General features: G+C 38.7%; 1 protein-coding gene across 1 annotated transcript; it reads left to right on the top strand.

The window, feature by feature from the left end:
- The first annotated feature begins 4,888 nt into the window (after positions 1-4,888).
- Positions 4,889-6,230, top strand: LOC140935510 (prolactin-releasing peptide receptor-like). Its single transcript, XM_073385066.1, has one exon. It carries the CDS (start codon positions 4,919-4,921, stop codon positions 5,936-5,938), a length of 1,020 nt encoding a protein of 339 aa, XP_073241167.1. The 5' UTR covers positions 4,889-4,918; the 3' UTR covers positions 5,939-6,230.
- The last annotated feature ends 14,093 nt before the right edge of the window (positions 6,231-20,323 follow it).

Below are 20,323 nucleotides of genomic sequence, written 5' to 3'. Positions count from 1 at the left end.
TTTCTTCGTTTCAAAGTATTTTTACCAGCGGTTCTTGTATGGGACAAAATTTACCTTATACTAGACAACATATTCGGTCCTTCTAGGCGCGTCTAGTCTATGCAGCTATTTTGTAGGCTTGTCTCTCCTCGTAAGAAGCATGTTGGTGCTATGCAAATTTACAGTTTTCTCTTTAGTTTTTCGGGTATTTTTTCGCCACTTCTTTCGCGACTTTTTCCGCGACTTTTAATTTTCACGACCTTCTCGTGCATGACGGGCTCCGTACGGGCAGCACTAAAACACGGAATCCGGAATCCGGAAACGGAAACGGAATCACGGAAACGGAAACGGAAACGGAAACGGAAACGGAAACGGAAACAGAAACGGAATACGGAATCAAATATCAATGATAGAAAATTAAAGAATTTCACATTACACAATTAGTACAATCCAAAGAGAATTTGTCTTAGTTTTCTTGGCAGTTCCCTTAAATACCGTAAAATTCCGAAAATAAGCCCCTCCATGTATAAGCCCCTCCAAAAATAAGCCCCCCAAAAAGGGCCTTTGAAAAATATAAGCCCCGGGGCTTATTTTCAGAAATTTACGGTATATTCTTGTTATTGTGTCTTGATAAGGTTTGCCGTAGTGTGGGTTACTGCACTGCAAGGCCGATCAAAGTAATTTTACGAGTAATTTTTATTCACAAGTTCATGGGTTGAATAATACAGTGAAATATTACTTTTGTGGCTAATTGTCAAGAATAGTAGTAGTTAGCCTCAGACCACACCACGTGATTGTCCCCAAACTGAATACGCCAAACATGACCGACCGGTGACGTGACCACAGTTCCGGTGTTTTAGCAATAAGTTCAACTTTTTCGCCAAGCTGAATACTGATGGAATACTGGTGTACCGGTAATTGAGTTTACGTGGACGTCCGTATTTTTGTTGAAGAGGCTTATTAAACATGGCGCATTATTTTGATGTAATCGGTTGCGGAATCAAGCTAATGCATGCACAATTCTCTCTTCTCTTTGGACTCCACAATGCCATGGTTCTCTTGAGTAAGTTGTCTTGATAAATAAAACTGAACACTGTTGAAGACAACCCAGAAAAGACACTAAGAAAAACTTGACGGCGACGCCTTTCAGTTATATAAACGACGCCTCTGACGATTCAAACGAAGTCTGTCTCCATATAACTTACCTTTTTCTTAAGGCACTAGTTTTTGTCAGTAACGTTTTTCTCCTCGCTTTGCTGTCCCATGAGAATTTTTATTCATTGCCGATAGTGGTATCAAGCGTCTTTTCACCGGAATCGACTCCTCTAGTGATACAGCAGTCTCCTCTCCTCTACTCAGCTAATTTATTCATTTGTGTCTTTTTTTTTATCTGTTTATTTATTTTATTGTCATTGCTAATATATTTTTTTTCAAATCGATCGCTTGGAACCTTCTTTCACAGATTCCGTATCCGTTTCCGTTTCCGTTTCCGTGATTCCGTTTCCGTTTCCGGATTCCGGATTCCGTGTTTTAGTGCTGCCGCTCCGTACACCTCTACGTCACTGCTCATCCGAAAAAAATGTCACTGTGTTTGTCTGTTTGCGACCGGATTGCTCATAGACCAATTAACGACCATGGGAGATAGACTAAAACGTGAAAGTATTTAAAAAGCAGCAACTGCAAGCAATTGTGATAACATTTAAAATGGCTAGCCAACGTCAGCGTTAGATACCGGACGATATAAAAGATAAGAACAATTCACCTGTACCAGCATTTCGCTGGTTTTGTTAGCCTGCGTAGCAAGCGTTTCCATTAGAGTTATTGTGCGAAACTTAGAGAGGGAGCAAAAAAAAAATGGTGGAACCCTGTCATTCCCTTTTTTTTTTTTGCTCTCGTCCCAACTTTCTCGACTAACTCGAGCGGAAACGCTTGCTATGCAGGCTAGGGTCTTGGTTAAACAAAAGAGGTATATGATAAACTGGCGCCTCTAGTCTAACAATTTATTTACTTTACATTGTCAGTGACGGTCAATATCTAATTTATCGAATTCAGATTTCCTAAAACATATCCTGCGTTTAACCTTATCTAAGCCACGTTCAGTTTTCCTTCAGTATTATTTATAGGTATTTGCGTCATTGAACGAAACATTTAAAGTATAAAACGGCCTCACTAGCCTATGATCCAGACAAGTCTTTTGGGAAGCGAATCAAGAAGCTCTTGGTCACGAATAACTAGCTTGGTGAGACAGGAGATCAAAAAAATTGAAAATTTAGCAAAGGTAAAAGATGTAAGTACAGTCAGGTGAAATTTATTTCGTACGCGACAGTAAAATGGGTGTAGTACGTTGTTACGCTGACTTCCTTGGTTAGACCAGCTAGTACGGTTCATTATCTGTTGATCAGAAAATACTCCAGCTCTTAAAGAGTAACAGAGAACCCCCGGGGGGACTCCGCATATGAAAGGGGTCGGGATGCTCGTCGAGAATTTTTAATTAAACCTCTATAGGAGACCGATCTGGGCGTGGCCCAAGCTTTTTTTGACCCCTAAAAGACCATATTAAAACACAGACAAATGAGAAAACTTGGATTATATGAATGGAGTAGATAAAACGAATTAAAAATATACATATCAAATATACATTTCTATATTTTTTCGCGTGCAACCCTAAACGAGACCTTCACGACTTAATATTACACCCCTAAGCGAGACGACGAGCATCCCCACCCCTTTCATATGCGGAGTCCCCCCCGGGCAGAGAACCAGCAATTTGAAGACCAATTAAGCGTGTTTATGCCAGTGTATATCCGCGGACGAGCCCGCTATAACTTGTAACCGATCGAAATGTTCAGCTCTCGAAAACAAATCGTTTTGTTTGTTGGACGGAACGTTACCCGCTGCTTGTAGTCGGACAAGTCATTCAAATCGCGCGGACAGTTGAACAGCCAATAAAAATCTAGCATCAATGTTGCTAGCCAATAAGATTGAACAGAATAGTTCATGGTAGCAGTTCAAGACCACGAACAAACTTCACTAAGCAAGTTTTCAAGAGTCAGTTGGACACATTTAATTTTTCTTAAAAATGTACATTTTCTCCAAAAGTTTTAAGCCTTTTTTGCTTTGGAACCTGTACGGTGATGTAATACGAACTTTGTACTTTAATAAATACCGTATTTATTCGAATAAGCACCCAACCTTGAATTAGCGCCCATCTCGAATAAGCGCCCAACTCCACCCCAACCCCCTCCCTCTTTCACTCAAACCAGAATAAGCGCCCAATCTTACTTTTGCCGCTCTGAGTCTAACATTTATTAGAGGTCATAAAGTTTTGCCACTGTTTCATGCAGATGGAGTAATTATCGGGTTACCCTGCGGTCAAGGTCAACCTTCCAGAATTTGGAATGTACAATATAATTGGCTAAGCTTGGGAAAGGAATGTTGTCTTCGGTTGAGCCGGCGTTTGTGGGGAGAGACGAAAAACGAACTCCCCTAAAAACGCCTGCGTGGGAGGCTACGCGCTAGGCCAATTTGAAATTACACGCCTGATTACTTCCTGAATTGTACTCCACTCAGTCCCAATGGGCGAATCTTTGCCGACGTCATTGTTTACATTGTTCCTCATTAGCATACGACTTAACTCATAGAAGCCGTGGCCGTATATATGAACTAAATGCAGAAGTTGAAAGAGCTGATTAAGTTGAGTAATTTGTGCAATTTTCAGCCCTTTGCAAGCAATATTGAAGGAAATATCAGCCATCAAAAACTGCGAAATTACTGTGTGGCAAAAAAGTTAATGAGCCATACATTCTCTGTAAAATTTCGAGTATTTAGAAGAGAATTTCTCCGAAACCATTCGGTGTATTGGGCTCAAATTTTCAGAGATAACTGAAACTGTTATGCCCTTTCAATATTGAGGGTTTTTTTTTAGCTTTATTAGCGTCATCAGATAGTGATTAACATATATTAATGAGGCAAAAAGTGTAAACAAAGATTCACCTGTTACTTATAATAATAATTGATAAACGTTCAGTTTTGTTATTTACCTCTCCTCCGACACAGCACCACAGTTTTTATGTTATGTCAGGTGACAGCTGTCACAACAGGGTATTCGCTGACTAGTGTCACATGACTGCATCGCAGGTTCAGGTATGACAACTCATTATGAAGAGACGAGTTTTTTAGTTCTTCTGACTTAGAGTTATTGGTTTCAACTGGCCGCAAGCCCAGGTCCATTTCTTTTGGGAGGAGTTCAGTTTGCTTCTTGATTATGGCGAAAGTTAAATTACTTCAGAAAGACATTTTTCAAAAGATCCATGTATCATAAATACCTTTCAGTTTTTTAATTCACTTCTTCACCGACACAGCACCACAGTTTCTTTAGCTCTGAATAGGAGCTGCTAGCCACATGGTGACTCAAAATTCGACAACAAACTGTCGTCATCATTCGATGCAAATTTTTATTCCTTTTCATTGGCCCACCACGTGAATGACTACGAATAATGGTCTGCTCATGCGCTATATCTCCAGCTGTGTTTGGCTTTAAATAAGTTTGGCTGCAAGTAATATGTTTAGTTCTGTTCATGCGTAAATGAAACCACGCTTTTCTCCTTCTTGCGATTGCTCTTGCGTGAAAATGACGGATCGCTTCATTCCCGAAGATATTCATTAAAAAACAAATTCCATGATCGAATGACACTGAAACAATTATTATGTTAATTGTTGCTATTATTCAAATTTATAGTATTATAATTATCATTATTGTTATCTAAAATAATTGAAATTGTTATTATTATTGTTCTCTTTGTAGGGTGTAAGCGAGATGTCAGGGTTAGGATCAGGATCAGGAATGGAAGAAAGGTCAGGGATGGGGAATTACACTGAACCGGATGAGCCAGACTCGGGAGGAGACGAGTTTACCTATGAGTCCGAAAAAACGGCAAAGATGATCATGATTGGCCTCTACGTCATTATCTTCTTCTTCTCCTTGGTTGGCAACTCCCTCATCATTCATCTTGTCCGCACCCGTAAGAGTATTCGCAAGAATCAGTTCTACTGGCTCATTGTCAACACAGCTGTGGCTGATCTCGTTGATGTGATCGCAGCTTCCGCCGTTTCCATTTTGATCTTCGGATTTGCAGATCAACCGGATCTAGGAGTATTTGGAACAGTGTTATGCAAAGGCTTACCATATTTGTTGGTTGTCTCCATTTGTGCTGCCATCTGGACGCTCACAGTCATTGCTGTTGATCGATACCTGGTTATTGTATGTCTCCGAAGACGGGCCCAGTCGTCCCGGTCAGTGCTGCGTTCTATTATTACAGTTTGGCTGTGTGCTGCATTAGTATCCAGTGTGTTCCTGTACAAATACAAGACAGAAAAGAATGAAGATGGAACTATACAATACTGTTATGAAGAGTGGCATGAAAATGAGGAGATGAACAACACTTTTTTCAAAGCAGAAGTGATTTTGAAAGTTGTCCTGACCTATGCAGTTGCACTCGTTGTCATAGCAATCTTGTATTTTCTGATCTCCAAGTTTCTTTGGACGCGCAAGCCACCAGTGAGTGACGTAAATCAACAAGCTTACATCAAACAAGTGAAGAAACGTAAGACGGTGATCAAAATGTTGATAACAGTTGTCACGGTGTTTGCCGTCTGTTGGTTCCCTATACACGTCAGTCACATAATGCCTGAGTTTTACCGAGACGAATACTTCGATATTCCAATGGTTTTCAGATGGCTGTTCTTCTGGCTTGCGCATGCCAATGCTGCAATTCATCCCTGGCTGTTTATTGCTTTTGGTGAACATCTCAGACGAGGAGCAAATGAGATATATTGGCATCTCCTAAACAAACTGAGATTGTGTACCGGGTCCACTCCAAATCCAGGCACCAACGATAATCCTCTGCCCAGATGTGTCACCCCAAAAGGCCACGGTCGTACTGCTGAACAAGATACCTGAGGACGCAGCATGGTGGACGCTAGAGCCATATTGTACAGGGCAACCGAATGTATTTCGTCATTCTTGTAAGTCGGGATATAGGACTCATAAGAGATAGTTGTTATTAATATTTCAAGAGCATTAAGCCTAAAAGTTGTCAATTCATGCCATGACCTTTTAAGATGGTCATTTCCATTTTGAAGCGTATTTATCGTCCATAGTTAAGTTGCAAGTGAAAAGTTTTCCGCAACAAATCTTTTTAACATGATATCAAGTTAACGAGCAATAAAAAAGAAATACATTAAAGAACTAGATTTTTTAAGAGACATATTTGCTGGTGTATTATCTTTTATCTTATGCCAGTTCTAACCGATTAATTGTATTTTAATTCATATTCTGCTGGTTGCAATAAATTGTCCTGTTACAGTAACCGGCTGCATCTAGTTGAAACTTTGCTTGCTGACTATTCATTGAAGGCTGTACTAGATTATAGCTTAAATGCAATTGTACTAGTTGTTTCGAAGCTAACTTCTTCGATTCTTCTATCGAAGTTATATGGCAAGCCAAATATGCTAATATTCAACGCAAAGTTGCTGCACCGATCAATTTGAAACTTAAACATGCCCCCGGGTACCCCCTAGGCATTTGAAGTTTTTAACCCGCACGCCTGTTCAAATTCCCGTTACATTAGCCCAATTTAGTGGTGAAATGTCCCTCCCAAGAAGAAATGTTTTGCAGAATGTGAATTTACAAATAGACTTTAGAGAATCCACGTGACGTTGATTGGCAGTTAAACTACAAAAATTAAACACTCGACTCCAAAAAGCATACATTTAGCTTTGAATGTTTTCATGGCAGAGCGGAATAATTTACACGCGCCCAGATTTGCAAGATGTCCTGAAGGGAATGTCCCGGTTTCACGGTAACAGACTGAGAGCAGCGCTAAGAGAGGCTCTTTAGGTTGGGTACTTTTACTTGATTTCTTCGACCTGTCAGTCTCCACGGACAGGTTATCACTTTACAACTTCTTGGCAAATTCTTTGGCCTTTTCGAATTAGGAGGTGGCGGCTCTATATAGAGTGTTTTCACTCACGTGGCCAGCATCTATGCAAATTTATTGGAACAAAAGAAAGCGTTTACATAAGAAAAGAGTTCAACTCCCGAAGGATTGGATTGGGACACCAACATGGCCGCTGTTCATTGTTTTGGGGCACCAATATGGCCGCTGTGACGTCATGTGAAAACACTCTATAAGAAATCCTTGGCAGTCGAAGGGAAAGGGGGCGGGGGATCCTTGAAGGGACACAGTCAGCTGATGCACATGCGCATTAGATAACATTTCTTAATTAGCTGATGTGCATGTCACAAGACGCGCGTGAAAAAAAAAAATTGTATCCCGGCGGAGTACTCTAAACAAACTTTGTAGAGTTGAACTATTTACAAGCCAAAATCGTAACTATAGGCCCTAAGCCATATCAGAGCACTCATTTTTTTATATACCATTGAGAATTCACCGATGGATTTTTCCAGGGAAAGCCAAACATCGACGAATACTTCGGAATTCGAACATCAGTATAGGTGTAACCTGTTCCAGGCGTTCAGATAGTAGAGAGCGGCGGTCAGTGGGGAGCGAGTTAAAATGACAAATTGCACGATTCATTTCTACTTGTTATTTTGGTAAACGAAAGCGATTTCTCCCGCCTAGCCCCTACGCGTTTCTCACGTCTTCTGTTCACGTTCCTTTGAATACTGTTCTTAACCAAATACATGATAAAATAATGAAATAGGATGAGCAAAACTTTGCTCAAAAAGAGATTTTCAGTAAAAGATCGAGGACCAAATGAAACACTAGGCAGGATGAAGCGGATTTCTAGATGTATCCGACGCGTAGATTTGATTTCTGGTTGAGGTAAATGCTTTTCAAACAGGAAAAAATATATTGTCCAGGTCAGCGCGGTCCCATAGTTGACTGTGTCCCTTTTCAAAAGCTTACTATGTTCCAGTACTTTCTGCACTGTTGCATTTTCTAGTTGTCAAAAAGGTCGTTTATAATAATAGACTCCTTCACCTGTTAGCCTTCTATGTCCGGAAGAATGATTGTCAACTTTTTTTTTTATGATATAATAGGACGGACTTTATTGGCATAAATTTTTTCATATTCTCAAATATTAAAAAGTATTAAGGTATACTTATAAGTCGGTGAATACATTAGAATATTGTTTACATTGCAATTAAGGAACGCATTGTATAACTGGGTTCCGCCGGCAGGTATGATCAGATACCCATGTGATCGTCCTCTGTGCAGTATGAAGATCAGGTTGTCCTTCGTAAAATACCTTCGTTCTCAGCTTCTCAGCTTCAAGCAAGATAACCTGTCAAGAGTAAGGCTTATTTATGAGAGATACAATAGAGATAACAATCTTTCCTTAGCTGCACTACAGCAAATTTGTGGCATTCAATCTCTGGAGAGGTGAAATAATCCTAACTTCTCACAGATTTGGATGCAGATAGCGCCTGACCAGCAGAAAATAACTCCCTACTAAGAGTTCCAGATACGAGTCTCGCTCTGGGTATAGTTGCTGGATTTGTTCTCGGTTGTCTGGAGTTCAAATCCTCGGCCATGCTTGTAAATAGCCAACTAGATGCCTCCTTGGGGTTTTTAAATCCTGTTGTGTTCTATTTGGATTATTTGTTTCTAATTATTTGAGTGGAGTGTCTGTAATCTAGCTGGATATATAAAAGCTAAGTGAACTTTCCACTATTTAACAATCCGATCTCTCGTTTACTGTCGCCCTTACATGTTAACGAACCTTTTTCAGCTGAGCTCATATGCATGTGTCCTTGTCCTTGTCCTGTCCTAACTTACTCCTTCAACTTACGAAACCTGGATAAAAAATAAGAGAAAGCGAAAAATTCGGTCAGCCAGCCAAGATGGCTGCTTAATCCACAGCTTCAAAAGGTGATATAATCTCATAAATCCATCATTATGGGTCTTAAAAAGAACTAAAGCTACTGATATTCCTGAAATAGTTGATTTTGAAGATCACTGGGATAAACTCGAGACCAAATTGTATTCATTGGGTGAAGTCATCGCTCCCGAACATCGTTGCTAACTTGTACATGGTTACATCTCTTCTGCTGAATTTCGAAGATCCTTAACTGAAAGTTTATTAATATTTATATATTATTACTACTTCTTGTAAAAAAATGACTTGCAGAATGTGACATTGTGATAGCAAGGCTAAGCCTTGTTCTTGACCTTGACCTATGCCATATAAGAGTCTGGCTTCGGCACTCTGAATTGTATTTTACTGTAATTATGTGCTTTGTAACAACTAAGATTGATTAATTAAAGTTATAAGTTATATAGTCTTGGGAGAAGAGTTTTGCCCCGCGTAACATTTGAAAAAGACGTAGCCTGCCAAATCAGCTTTCTTGCCCCTTTTTTATCGGGAAACGTTGCTCATCGCGCAGTCGACCACAGAAAACAAATAAAATCACTGCTACCAACCAACATGAGATTTTTCTCGTATATATTCGATTCCCAGGGACTTCAAGGGGCAGTCACTCGGGGCTGACGGATTAACTAAGGCCATTTGTCGTTACCCTCAGAAGAAGTGAGATAAAAAGCCTGAGTTTTGCTTTTATAGGTGCATCAGGTGCATGTTTAGGGGTTTTCAAATCATTTCCATGCTTCTCACCGATTCGTGGGTAAACGAAAAACTAAAAGCCGGCTGACTTCAACCTAGTACTAAAGGTAAATCAAAATATGACAACATGAATTGTTGCTTACTGCTGTTTTAAGTAGATGAACATAATCGACAGCACGACGCAGAAAACAGTAAGAGCAAAGATGAAAATGCCGTGCATGAGGAAAGCTTCCTGATTGGTCATGATCTCTGGCATGATGGTATTGGGCTCAGGTTCAAGGGTGGATTTATACCAGTGAGGCTCATTCTCAGGAGTATTGAAGGGTCTCTCTGGCCGTGGCTCCCCAGTTGCAATTTGGGCAGATTTAGGTTCGGGATCTTCCAATAGGCGTCGAAGATGAAACATGGCTATCAATAAATACCTTTTATCAGAGCCAAGTACTACGTGCTTCTTACTTGAAATTAAGGACTGAATATCTTTCTGCGATGTAGCGCCCAGCTGGATAAACGCGCGAATGTTTTTCTTTTTTCTTGGAATAAGAAGTTAACTGTATTAAGCGCAATGATATTAATGTGATGATGAATGTTTTATTTCTAAATTAAAAATTAATTGAATGTAAAGGGGAGATTGAAGACAAAAAAAGACGACGAAATAAAGCCCAGGTCGGAGCTACCAGACGTACCGGTATACTGACGGTTTCCGCTTTGAGGCGTTGCTGTACATAAAAAGCAACTTCACGGTTTATAATTTAGAAAACTGCAAACATTTAAACCGCAAGTAAACTCCGAATAATTCGACAAATAAACAAGAAAACGGTGACTGTCGATCGATGGTTGGATGTTGATCTATAAACTAACTACTTATTTGAAATGATAACATCCTAATCGAATGGACGAAGAAAACCAGTGTAGAGAATTATTTTTTTAATAATAATTCTCTTAGTCTAGTGAAATGATTTTTCAAATTCCTCACACCGATTTCTTGCCAAAGTATCTGACTCTTTTTCAAGACTGAGTGGAAAATTTCATGTCCACTTTCAGAGGGTGTTGTAGGCCAAGACACAGCTAGCTAGCAAATTTCATAAAAACACCAGGGGAACAGCCATTCAATTCTTTGCGGAAAGATGTTGTTGTTTGTTGTTGAAAGTTACAGGGACTTTCAAGAAAGGGGCTCCAGGCGACCTGTTCAGATTACTGAAAGTTAGCTTATTTTGCAAGCAGTGAAACAAATCACCTTCTGCTGCTGCTCTGTCAGTAGGGGTTGAAATATTAAAATCATTTTGAAAAAAGTAAGTAATGATGTGATCTAATTTGGAAGAAGAAGAGTTCTGATACCAGAAAGCTCAGAATGTTAGTTATGTTCGTTCGCTGAGAATAAGCTGATTTGGAAATACAAGCTGCCGCTACCACTACCACTGTCACACTTGGCAGAATAAATAGATAGCTGCATGTTTGTTCGCGGCATAACTGACTAATTATCGGAGATATACATGTATGATGTCATGATGTCAGTGCAGTCAATCTGCCCCGCAAAACCAAGGGGTAAGATAGTTTGGTTTAATTACGTTTATGTATTCCAGTGCGTGCGGTTGCAAAAAAGCTAAACTTGACTACATTCTAAAGAAACTTGGGCCACACAGTTCCTCTCTTACCATAAGGAATCGCCCCAACAAGAATGGATTGCCTGATAAATGCCAATTTACACACACACACAGACAATTTTCTGTCTAGCGTTAACTCAGTTTAAACTATGATCTTGCGTGTTTGCCCTTAATTTACAAAAAAAAAGCTAAAACCCTTAACACATCTATGGATAATTTTCATACATGAACTGCTGCATTGCACTTTCTAACATTGACCATGCATAACTTTTACCAAGTCGCGAACATTCAAGGACGCCGATTTGAAGGAAGCCATGTTTGAGTAACTAACTAAACGCTTACCTTTTTAAGGGAGTAGCCGTTAGTACTTGGTGTTAATGCAACTCTTAACCCTCTCCAGCTCAGAACAAGTAAGGGGTTGTTTTGATTGAAATACCGAATGGATTTTTGTTGCTTGGCGTGCGTAACCCATGAATAGAAGAACAATATTACGTTTACCACGTGACCGCACAAAACGTCATACCCGTCTCCCTGACAGCTCAATTCAGCATAAAGACAAATACATACTATTAAGAAGTGAGGTCATCCTACGCAAAAATACTCTTGAATGCCAAGTAACTAGGTAACACGCTTCTTTAATAGACATTGATAATAACCGCCGCTAATGATGGGTCTTTCAAGTGGACTTAATGGCATGTTTACGAGTTCTCTCAGTAATTAAGGTGATTCACTGGTTTTGCAGTGCGCATCTCTTACTGCGCATAACAAGATGGCCGTCGTAAAAAAGAGCATTTGAAGTAACCCTATTAAAATGAAGTTGACTGAAGAGAAAGGCTATTGGAATTTTTGCTTGCTCTTACAGGTACGAGCTACAGAAGGTCCATGACTTTCGGATTGAAGGGGTGATGTCTCCTGACGATTTAACGCTCTTAAAAGTCTAGCGTATGTGTTTCGATCGATGAAAATCCACCATGCAAAAATGGCCTGTTCGAAATTTAAAAGTCATTTAATTTTAGACGAAATGAAACTAGGATAGACGTCTGGTTTTCTTAAAAAATACTCAATGAGCAAATGTCTTTGGGAGCGATTGAGCGAAGAAACAGGAAAATCGAAAATCCTCGTGATAAACACACTGCCCAATAACAAAGAGAAAAAAATTAAGCAACTAACAAACTGCGCCAGGCTCTCAGATAGTAGGGAGGTCGCAAAAATAGTCAAAAATTAGCCAAGCAAAAAAAAGACGCGCGTGATCTGAGGAAGGAAATGGACTGGTGTGTTTTTCGCATCATTTTCACTATCTCTGCACATTACTAGACTGAAGTGTATAATAGGATATTGCAGTCATCAAAATGTTCATGAAAAAGTAAACTATGAGCCGAAGCGGCGTGTTACTATGGAGGTGTTTCCAAACGTTTTCTCCCTTGCGCGCGGCCTAAAAGAAACTTAAGTCGGAATTTAACAACGCAGCCCGGGCTTAAGCCGGATGAGCCAGTATGTTGTTGTTGTCGGTTTAGGGAATTTGTGCGGTTAAGGCATCAAAAAAAGCAAGGAAAACTGCCGACATTTAGTTGGAAAGGCCAGAACGTGTCTTGAGTAACTCTGGGCTGCTTCAATTGGTATTTAATAGTTACTTAAGAGCAAGATTAGTCCGCTCAAGGTCGCTAGTTATTAAAGAGATTAAGATTCATGCCCACGTTTACGCCAAACTGCACAACGTGAATTTGTTCCACGCGACCAAATTTTCCCCTTAATCAGGGGCACCCAACGAGAATATAGTTCAAAACCACTTAAACATAGCATTGTTGAATGTATTTTAGTATTTAAACGGTACATATAGGCATATTTTTATCCCCTAAAAATTTTTCATCTGTTCGGATTTCTTAGCTGAGAGTCTAGTGATCCGAAAATTATAGGGATCAAAACTTACCTTTTCGAAAATTTTAGCCAGAAAATAGGCTCCCGAAAATTCTAGGTGAACTTTTTAGGGTAAAAATGAGTTTAAAATGGGCAAGTATGCCGTCTTTTATATGTTCGAAAATCCTAGGAGAGGCATGCAAGCAAGAAATTTTACAGCAAATGTTCGAAATAATAAAAACATCCATCTTTCGATTTTATTAAAGCCAGACTCTCTTCAGTGAAAGAAACAGTATTTGCTAATTGTTTTTTATTCATCATTTCTAGGTTTATAACTATCCTTGGTATAAATACTAAAAGTAATGCTGAATATAATTGTACAGTAAAATCCCAATATTAAGTGAAAAGACACACTGAGATTAATTAGAGGAAAATACGTTTGTTATAAAAAAGGAGCGTTGGCTTAACATTAACAGGCCATATGCTATACATTTCTCTATAACTGGGACAAAGAATTATATCACTAGTCTTCATGCGCAGGGGTTTTCGCTATATCAAGGTTTCACTGTACAATTACAATAAAATGCTTGTGGTCAAATTTATAAACAACATAAATGCTCTAGAAATTTTTACAGGCAATAGTACGGTTCAACACTTTTGAAATCGTCTTTGTTTAGTACAAGAAACTCTTTGTCTATAATTCTCGCCAACAAACACACGATGTGGCGGTCATTAAAACACTGAATAAGGGTGCGAATTCCATGTTCGTGGTCAGTTCAGTAAACTTCTAGACTACACATCAGTTTGAAGGTCAAACAACCATCGATTGAAATATCTCCTCAGATTCAAGCAATATAACCTGTTAAAAATAAGAAGGAAGGTTTTAAATCAAATTGTTACTGATTTGAACCAGAATCAACCTTGCCGTAATCTCGAGTAACAAAATGCGCAGATTGCGCACTCAATTTCCGTGTACTAAGCACAATAACCTGCTAAGTTTTTTAAGGCTCACTTGCTTGAACTAGGCTAACCAGGATTTTAAGAACGGCCACTCGAGAAATTTCTTTACGATAAAACTCTGCTTTTAATAAATACAGCAGAATACCACCTTCTACAACAACTGCTATTAAATCGATATGACAACAGCAAACAAATAAAAAGCACATTACGGGCCGTTTAGACAAGGAAAAATAAGACGCGTCTTACATAGGACGCCTCAGCCTGAATAAGACTTAAACTATCCCGTATAAACGGCACATTTCGTTTGAAATTTAGCTAAGACGCGTCTTATCTATGAACAGCCCAGATGTTCTTCGATAAGACGCGTTTTTGCTAAGTCGCGTCTTATCTATGAACAGCCCCAATGTTCTTCGATAAGACGCGTTTTTGCTAAGTCGCGTCTTATCTATGAACAGCCCAGATGTTCTTCGATAAGACGCGTCTTATAAGTCGCGTCTTAATGTGCCGTTTATACGGGATAGTTTGCGTCTTATTTAGGACGCGTCTAATGAAGGACGCTTCTTATTTTCCCTCGAATAATGGCCCTATTGTTGTATTTAAAATGTGTATAATAGACTGTCAAGATAGTCAAAGATATTGGCTACTAGATCAGAATGAGTCCTTTACATATCCATCCATTCATAAGGGTTGAAAGAGGATCAATATTATTCATGGCCGAAAACTTTTTTCTTCTGAAGAAAGCCAGCAAGATACGGGTTATCTTGCTCGCTAGCAGAACCAGCCATATCATGATTGAATTATTTACTGATGACAAAAAAAATAATAACTACAGCAAACACAAGCAAAGAAACAAACCTTTTTTCTCAGCCATACCCATCTGCATATGACCTTGCCCGTATCCAAGTTTTTCAGTTAAACTGTTAACTCTAAAAAAGACAGAAAACCAGTGTTAGTTACTTAACACATACTAGTAAAGGAATTAGAAAGTAGAGTGCTGAAACATGTACCAGGCTGAAGTGAAAGGTTATTTGCCTGACAACTGGCTATTAACTCATGTATCAGAGGTGGAGACGATATGTGTGTAAGACGGGAATTGGTGACGGTTGCTTGGTAAACAAAAGAAAAAGACAGCTCCACTGTGGTAAAAGGTACGTTATAAACTGAGCAGCCAGCGTTCCGGCGTTGTTTGTGTTCAAAAAGCCATACTTTTAATATTTATGATGCTTACTTCTTCTTAAGGAGGATGTACATAACCAACAAAACGACGCAGAAAACGGCAAGAGCGAAGATGAAGATTCCATACATGAGGAAAGCCTCCTGATTGGTCATTATCTCTGGCATGATGGTGTCCGGCTCAGGTTCCGCTGTTGATTTTTCGGGTTCAGGTGCATGATGATCCAAAAGGTGTCGGTAAGGTAACATGGCTAACAAAAAATTAAACCCAAAAAATTAGCAACAAGCAACTAAACATCCGAGTTCCCAGTTACTGAATTTCATTTTAAATAGACTGAACCGAGTCATGGCATAAGCTACGGAAAGAGATCATAATAGGGAAAAAATAGGTCAGTCCCGTATCATCCGTTGGTAATGTTTAATTGTAGTTACTGTCTGGATTGCCACCCCATTAAGTCGCCATCTCATCCTCAAGTAGATTGAAGCCTAGTTCTTTCCTGGTTTCCCAGAAATCTAAATGGGGTGGTCTAATGTAAATTATTTTTAATATATCTTAGGACAAATAGTTAACCAAGAAGTATCCCAATTTCATTTTAAAAATTGCGTTTAAATGTATCACGTGACCAGCCCCGTCCTGTTTTATCGAGAAATCCTTCGGGCCGAAATGCTCACTATATAGAGAGTAAACAGTTTTCCTTTGTAGGTCCAAACAGTGGCTACTAACATTCGTCTTGTAAAAATGTTTGGAATGAAACGAGGTCATTAAACGTCTTTCTCCCACCGAAAAGTTAGTAAGAGGAGGACTGGCACTCTTCAGTGGACACCAATTGCACCAGCAAATTGTAACGTTTTGAGCCATTCCGAGCTGATTTCGTAGACACTTTTTTGATACAGAGAAACTGTTGCTAAACGTTTAGCAAGTGGTGGCATCGTTGGTTGAAATTTTTTAACAATAGAGGGCGTGGTCGATCACATTACCAGGTTGTTTGGATTTCCTTTCAAGATTATTTTTAGGTTTAGTTTACTTTTTACCCGGACTATAATTCCTCTCGGATGTCTTTAAACAAAAATGGTTTTTGGCAAAAGGGCATAAAAATCACGAATGACTAAGAACCAGACCTTAATCTGCTTGAGTAGGTCTTTTGTCACTAAGGTGTTATAGACTGTGAAAACTGCATGCCTCACGGCTTATTTGGTAAGTAGTCGATTTCGGACGATGTTTAAAGAGTGGGTACATGCAGGATTTTCTACACTGACGCTTTACTTTTAAACGGGTAAGAATTAACGGATTGTAAACGGATAGTAAACGGGCATTTAGAGCGTTTAAACGGTTTGCATATCCGTTTAAACAGATAACCAAAAGATTAAGTGTCAAACGGCAGAGCAATTGCAAGTCAAAAAGATACCCAGCCCGTAATCCGTAAATTGGATGCGGAAAAATTGACCGGACAGCTTAAAACGTTAAACGTTTGAACACTGAGGAACTTTAAGAGGATATCTAAAACGTTAATTAGTATTTACTGCTTACATCTAAAAAGAAAAACAACAACAACAGCACTTAGCCAGGGCTCCATCCTACAAGATATCAAGAAGTCATTCGTGCTGGAAAATAGAATGGAACGCTTACAATGTATGTCGAGCCTCAAAGATTTAGAGCCGTGATTCTCTTACCCTTCTCTTACTTTTTTTAAGAATGTTGGTATACAATTTTTTAAAGCGATTTTGGGTTGATTCTCATGGTATACGACTAAAACTGAAAAAAAAAATTCCGCCTGTAATTTTTTGGGAAATTTGCAAGAACTCTCGCAATAGTCTTAAAACACTTTTAATATTTCAGCATGCACTGGCGATTTAGCGATATGATGTTTATAACTATAAAACGAACCGAATGAATTTTTTAAAAGAGGCAATTGCGATAATACTAAAAAAAAAACCTACTGAAGGCTTTACACTCTAATTCAATGCAGATTATGCAGATTCTCCTTTGACAATTAATTAAGACGCGCGAAATTAGGACAAACGGGAAAATAATCGGTGAGCAATATCGATCTTTCCAAATCCTCTGACGATTGACGCAAATTGAAAAAATCGTTGCCTAGTTTTCCTGTATTTGCATACACACTGATAAACGGAACTCAAGTAAGTTGATACGGTAAAACACATTCAAAAACTTTATCGATCTAGCTAGGTTTAACTAGACTTTCGGCTTTTTGCGAACAATCTTAGCGGGAAACGCAAGTTGAAACACTAGAACTTGAAGGCTCTTATTTTCTGAACAGTATACTGCCTTCGGATTCAAAGCAATGGATACAGAAAGTCTTGTTGTTGTTGCTCTTGTCTTTTTATGTTGGCTCTTTAAAAAACATAGTAACAAAAAATGGACAGAATTTTAGCATCTTTCATTGATCTAGATGAATTTAAAGTGAGAGGACGTAAAGAATTTATCAATGAAAGAGTGATTAACAAAAGACTATCAGCGCCATTCTAGGAAACATTTATCTTCCTCTTGAGTTTGAGGTAGTGCTCCTCGTTTTAAAAATATATTTAATGAATTAAGGCGAAAAACTAACGTGGCACAGTTGCCGTATATTTGTACCAGAATATAACGGGATTCTTTAGGATCCCGTGATAAAGTAATGTTCATGATCAATTATATTTAGTCGATACAGAGTAGGGCTATCATGTAAGAAAGCAGATAAAATCTCCTTATATCATAAGGGAATCTTTGGAACACTCTTAAAAATTAGAATCAACGACGGCGAGAGACACCTGGGGACCCTTGACAAAGAAATAAGCTACATAGCAGACATTTGCTGCTAAAATGAGCTTTTTTCAATCCTCCTTAGCTTGGTTTTGTTGCCGGGTTGTTTGACTTCATGCGCAGAGACCGACTCGTTTACTATAAGCGGGCTGACCGGTCACAGATCTAGGTTTAAGGGCAGATATTTCATGTTCTCGCTTAGATTTGCATTGAGTAGGAAAAGAAAACTTTCACTAATTTTTGGTAGACAACAAAACTCTATTACTGCTAAGTTTGGAGTGACCTGATGAACTCCACTATGGAGCGGCTTAGTTCAGCGAGATGGACGATCGAATTAGAATTAATGCTTTTTTTTTTCTTCCAGATGCTACTTCGAGTGAAGCAGCGGTAGGGCTTAAACTACAGCCTCAATGCAAGAAATTAAGTGACAGCAATGGTGTTTTCTTCAATAGAACCGCAAAAAAAGGTTTTTCAATTCAAGAACTTAAATCGCTGATGGCATTGTTAATCAAATAAGAGAGATATTTAGTCAACATGGAATGTATTGTTCAATCTTGAAACTGTTAGTGTCGCTTGCGTGCCCTAACGTTACCTTAAACTGTTTACAAAGATGTTTTCAGTAAGTTGTTATAAGCGCACGGTCGCAATTCAGATCTGTCAATGTGTGAAACGGAGTTTTAGTGAGTTGAGTTATTCACAAAACGAATCAATTTGCTGGTGGTTCAGTAACTTACCTATGCTGGTTTAACTGACACGAAACAGATGCTGTTCTTAATTCAACCCTTCTAACACTGCCTGTTCGTAGCAAATGAGGCTTATTTCAATGAGCTCTAGGCTATTGAATACGCTTTGTTTGACGTCCAAGTGTTAAGATAATTATCAATATCCGACCAATAACGTGACTTCATTCCCATACCACGTGAGCATATCTTTCATAGCCAGTTAAACTCAGGTTTTATAAACGCAGTGTTACTGGTAAGTTCAACATACACTGTTATTTATTCATCTCCCTCGCAAAACGTTTTCTCTTGATAGTAAAGTCATAAATACCGCTATGCTCAAAAACACTGTTCCACGGTCTATTTAGCAAGCGGCTTCACATATGACTCGGCAAAATTCTTTGCCTTAATAAACAATTACTAGTGTGCGTATTTGTTTACAAAATTTACGTAATTGTCATGGAACCGTTCTACAGTTTTCTCTTTTTAAATACGTAGGAAACATTCCTTCTGGCAAGATAAATGACAAGTCTTTATTTTGTTCGGTAAATATGCAACATGTCTTGCCGTGTCAAGCCTGGAAAGTCTAGAGACATCTGGTTGAATACTCTTCCTACGGAAGTTTATTCCTTTGTTAGAATATCGTCATAATACCAAGATTCCAAAAGATGGAAGTTATAATCCTTAGCTTTTTCCTTTGAAAGTCCTTGGTCGCTTTGAATAAAGAAATGTAAAAAATCAGGATTTTTTTCATCAAATATATTGCTATGATTTCAGGTTTCTTCGCTTCTTTTCTTTTTGTCGTAGAAATAAAAAATTGCAGAATTTTGCCTAAAAACAGAAACCTTTTTTTTTGAGCCGGAGTTAAGACTTGAAACGACCGCAAACCCTCATATTCATCGGGATTTAACTTCATGCCTACAACTAAAGACGATTGTTTTTAGAAGAGGGGTTGTTTCGCTTAGTCATGTTCTCTGACGCACATCATATATGACTCAGCAACAAGGCGTTCATTCAACTTTGGCATTGTTGTTGTTTGTCAAACTAACAAGATGTGGTCGGAAAAGTTTTGATTGACAGCTGTTGGTAAACAATTGGGCGCTAAATGCTGCAGGTTTTTATTGATCCCAGTTTGTGTGTTGACTTTATGGTTGAGGAAACATTTATATTTTTGCCGCGGGACTACTAATTATACATCATATTTGTAGAACTTTAATTCCTCCAATTTCTAGATACCACTGACTTGTTTTCAGTTCCTTCTTTAATTCCAAAACAATACTTTCCAAATACTTTCCAATAGATCCATTCCTAAATCTATAAATATTCATTTCCATGTCCCTGAGCAGCTGAGCATGATTATGGAGATTCTTGTTTGAAAAAAAACTTGAATAATATATAGGAAACAAAGCTCGTATGAATCGCGTTTTATAAGCGGCACAGTACTTGTGGCCGCAACTAAGAACAAATAGAAGAGTATCAAAGAAGAAAGGTATGGAATCTTTCACTTAAGAAATTAATAACCTTAGTACCATAAAATTCTTAAACATGTCCCGTTTTCAATTTCAGTACCGAAGACTTATGATTTAGCTGTTACGTAACAGAACTTTTTGAGGAACAAGTACGCTGTATTTACGGATTAACAATCAACCGTCTCTTTTAGAAGTTAGTCCTAATTATAAAAAATAACT

Source organism: Porites lutea, chromosome 4, assembly GCF_958299795.1.
Source record: "Porites lutea chromosome 4, jaPorLute2.1, whole genome shotgun sequence".
Classification (NCBI taxonomy): domain Eukaryota; kingdom Metazoa; phylum Cnidaria; class Anthozoa; order Scleractinia; family Poritidae; genus Porites; species Porites lutea.
This window is presented reverse-complemented; position numbering and strand designations above follow the sequence as displayed.

Excerpts from the sequence above, each read along its gene's own strand:
- LOC140935510 (XM_073385066.1), top strand. The coding sequence starts at position 4,919 with ATGATCATGATTGGCCTCTACGTCATTATCTTCTTCTTCTCCTTGGTT.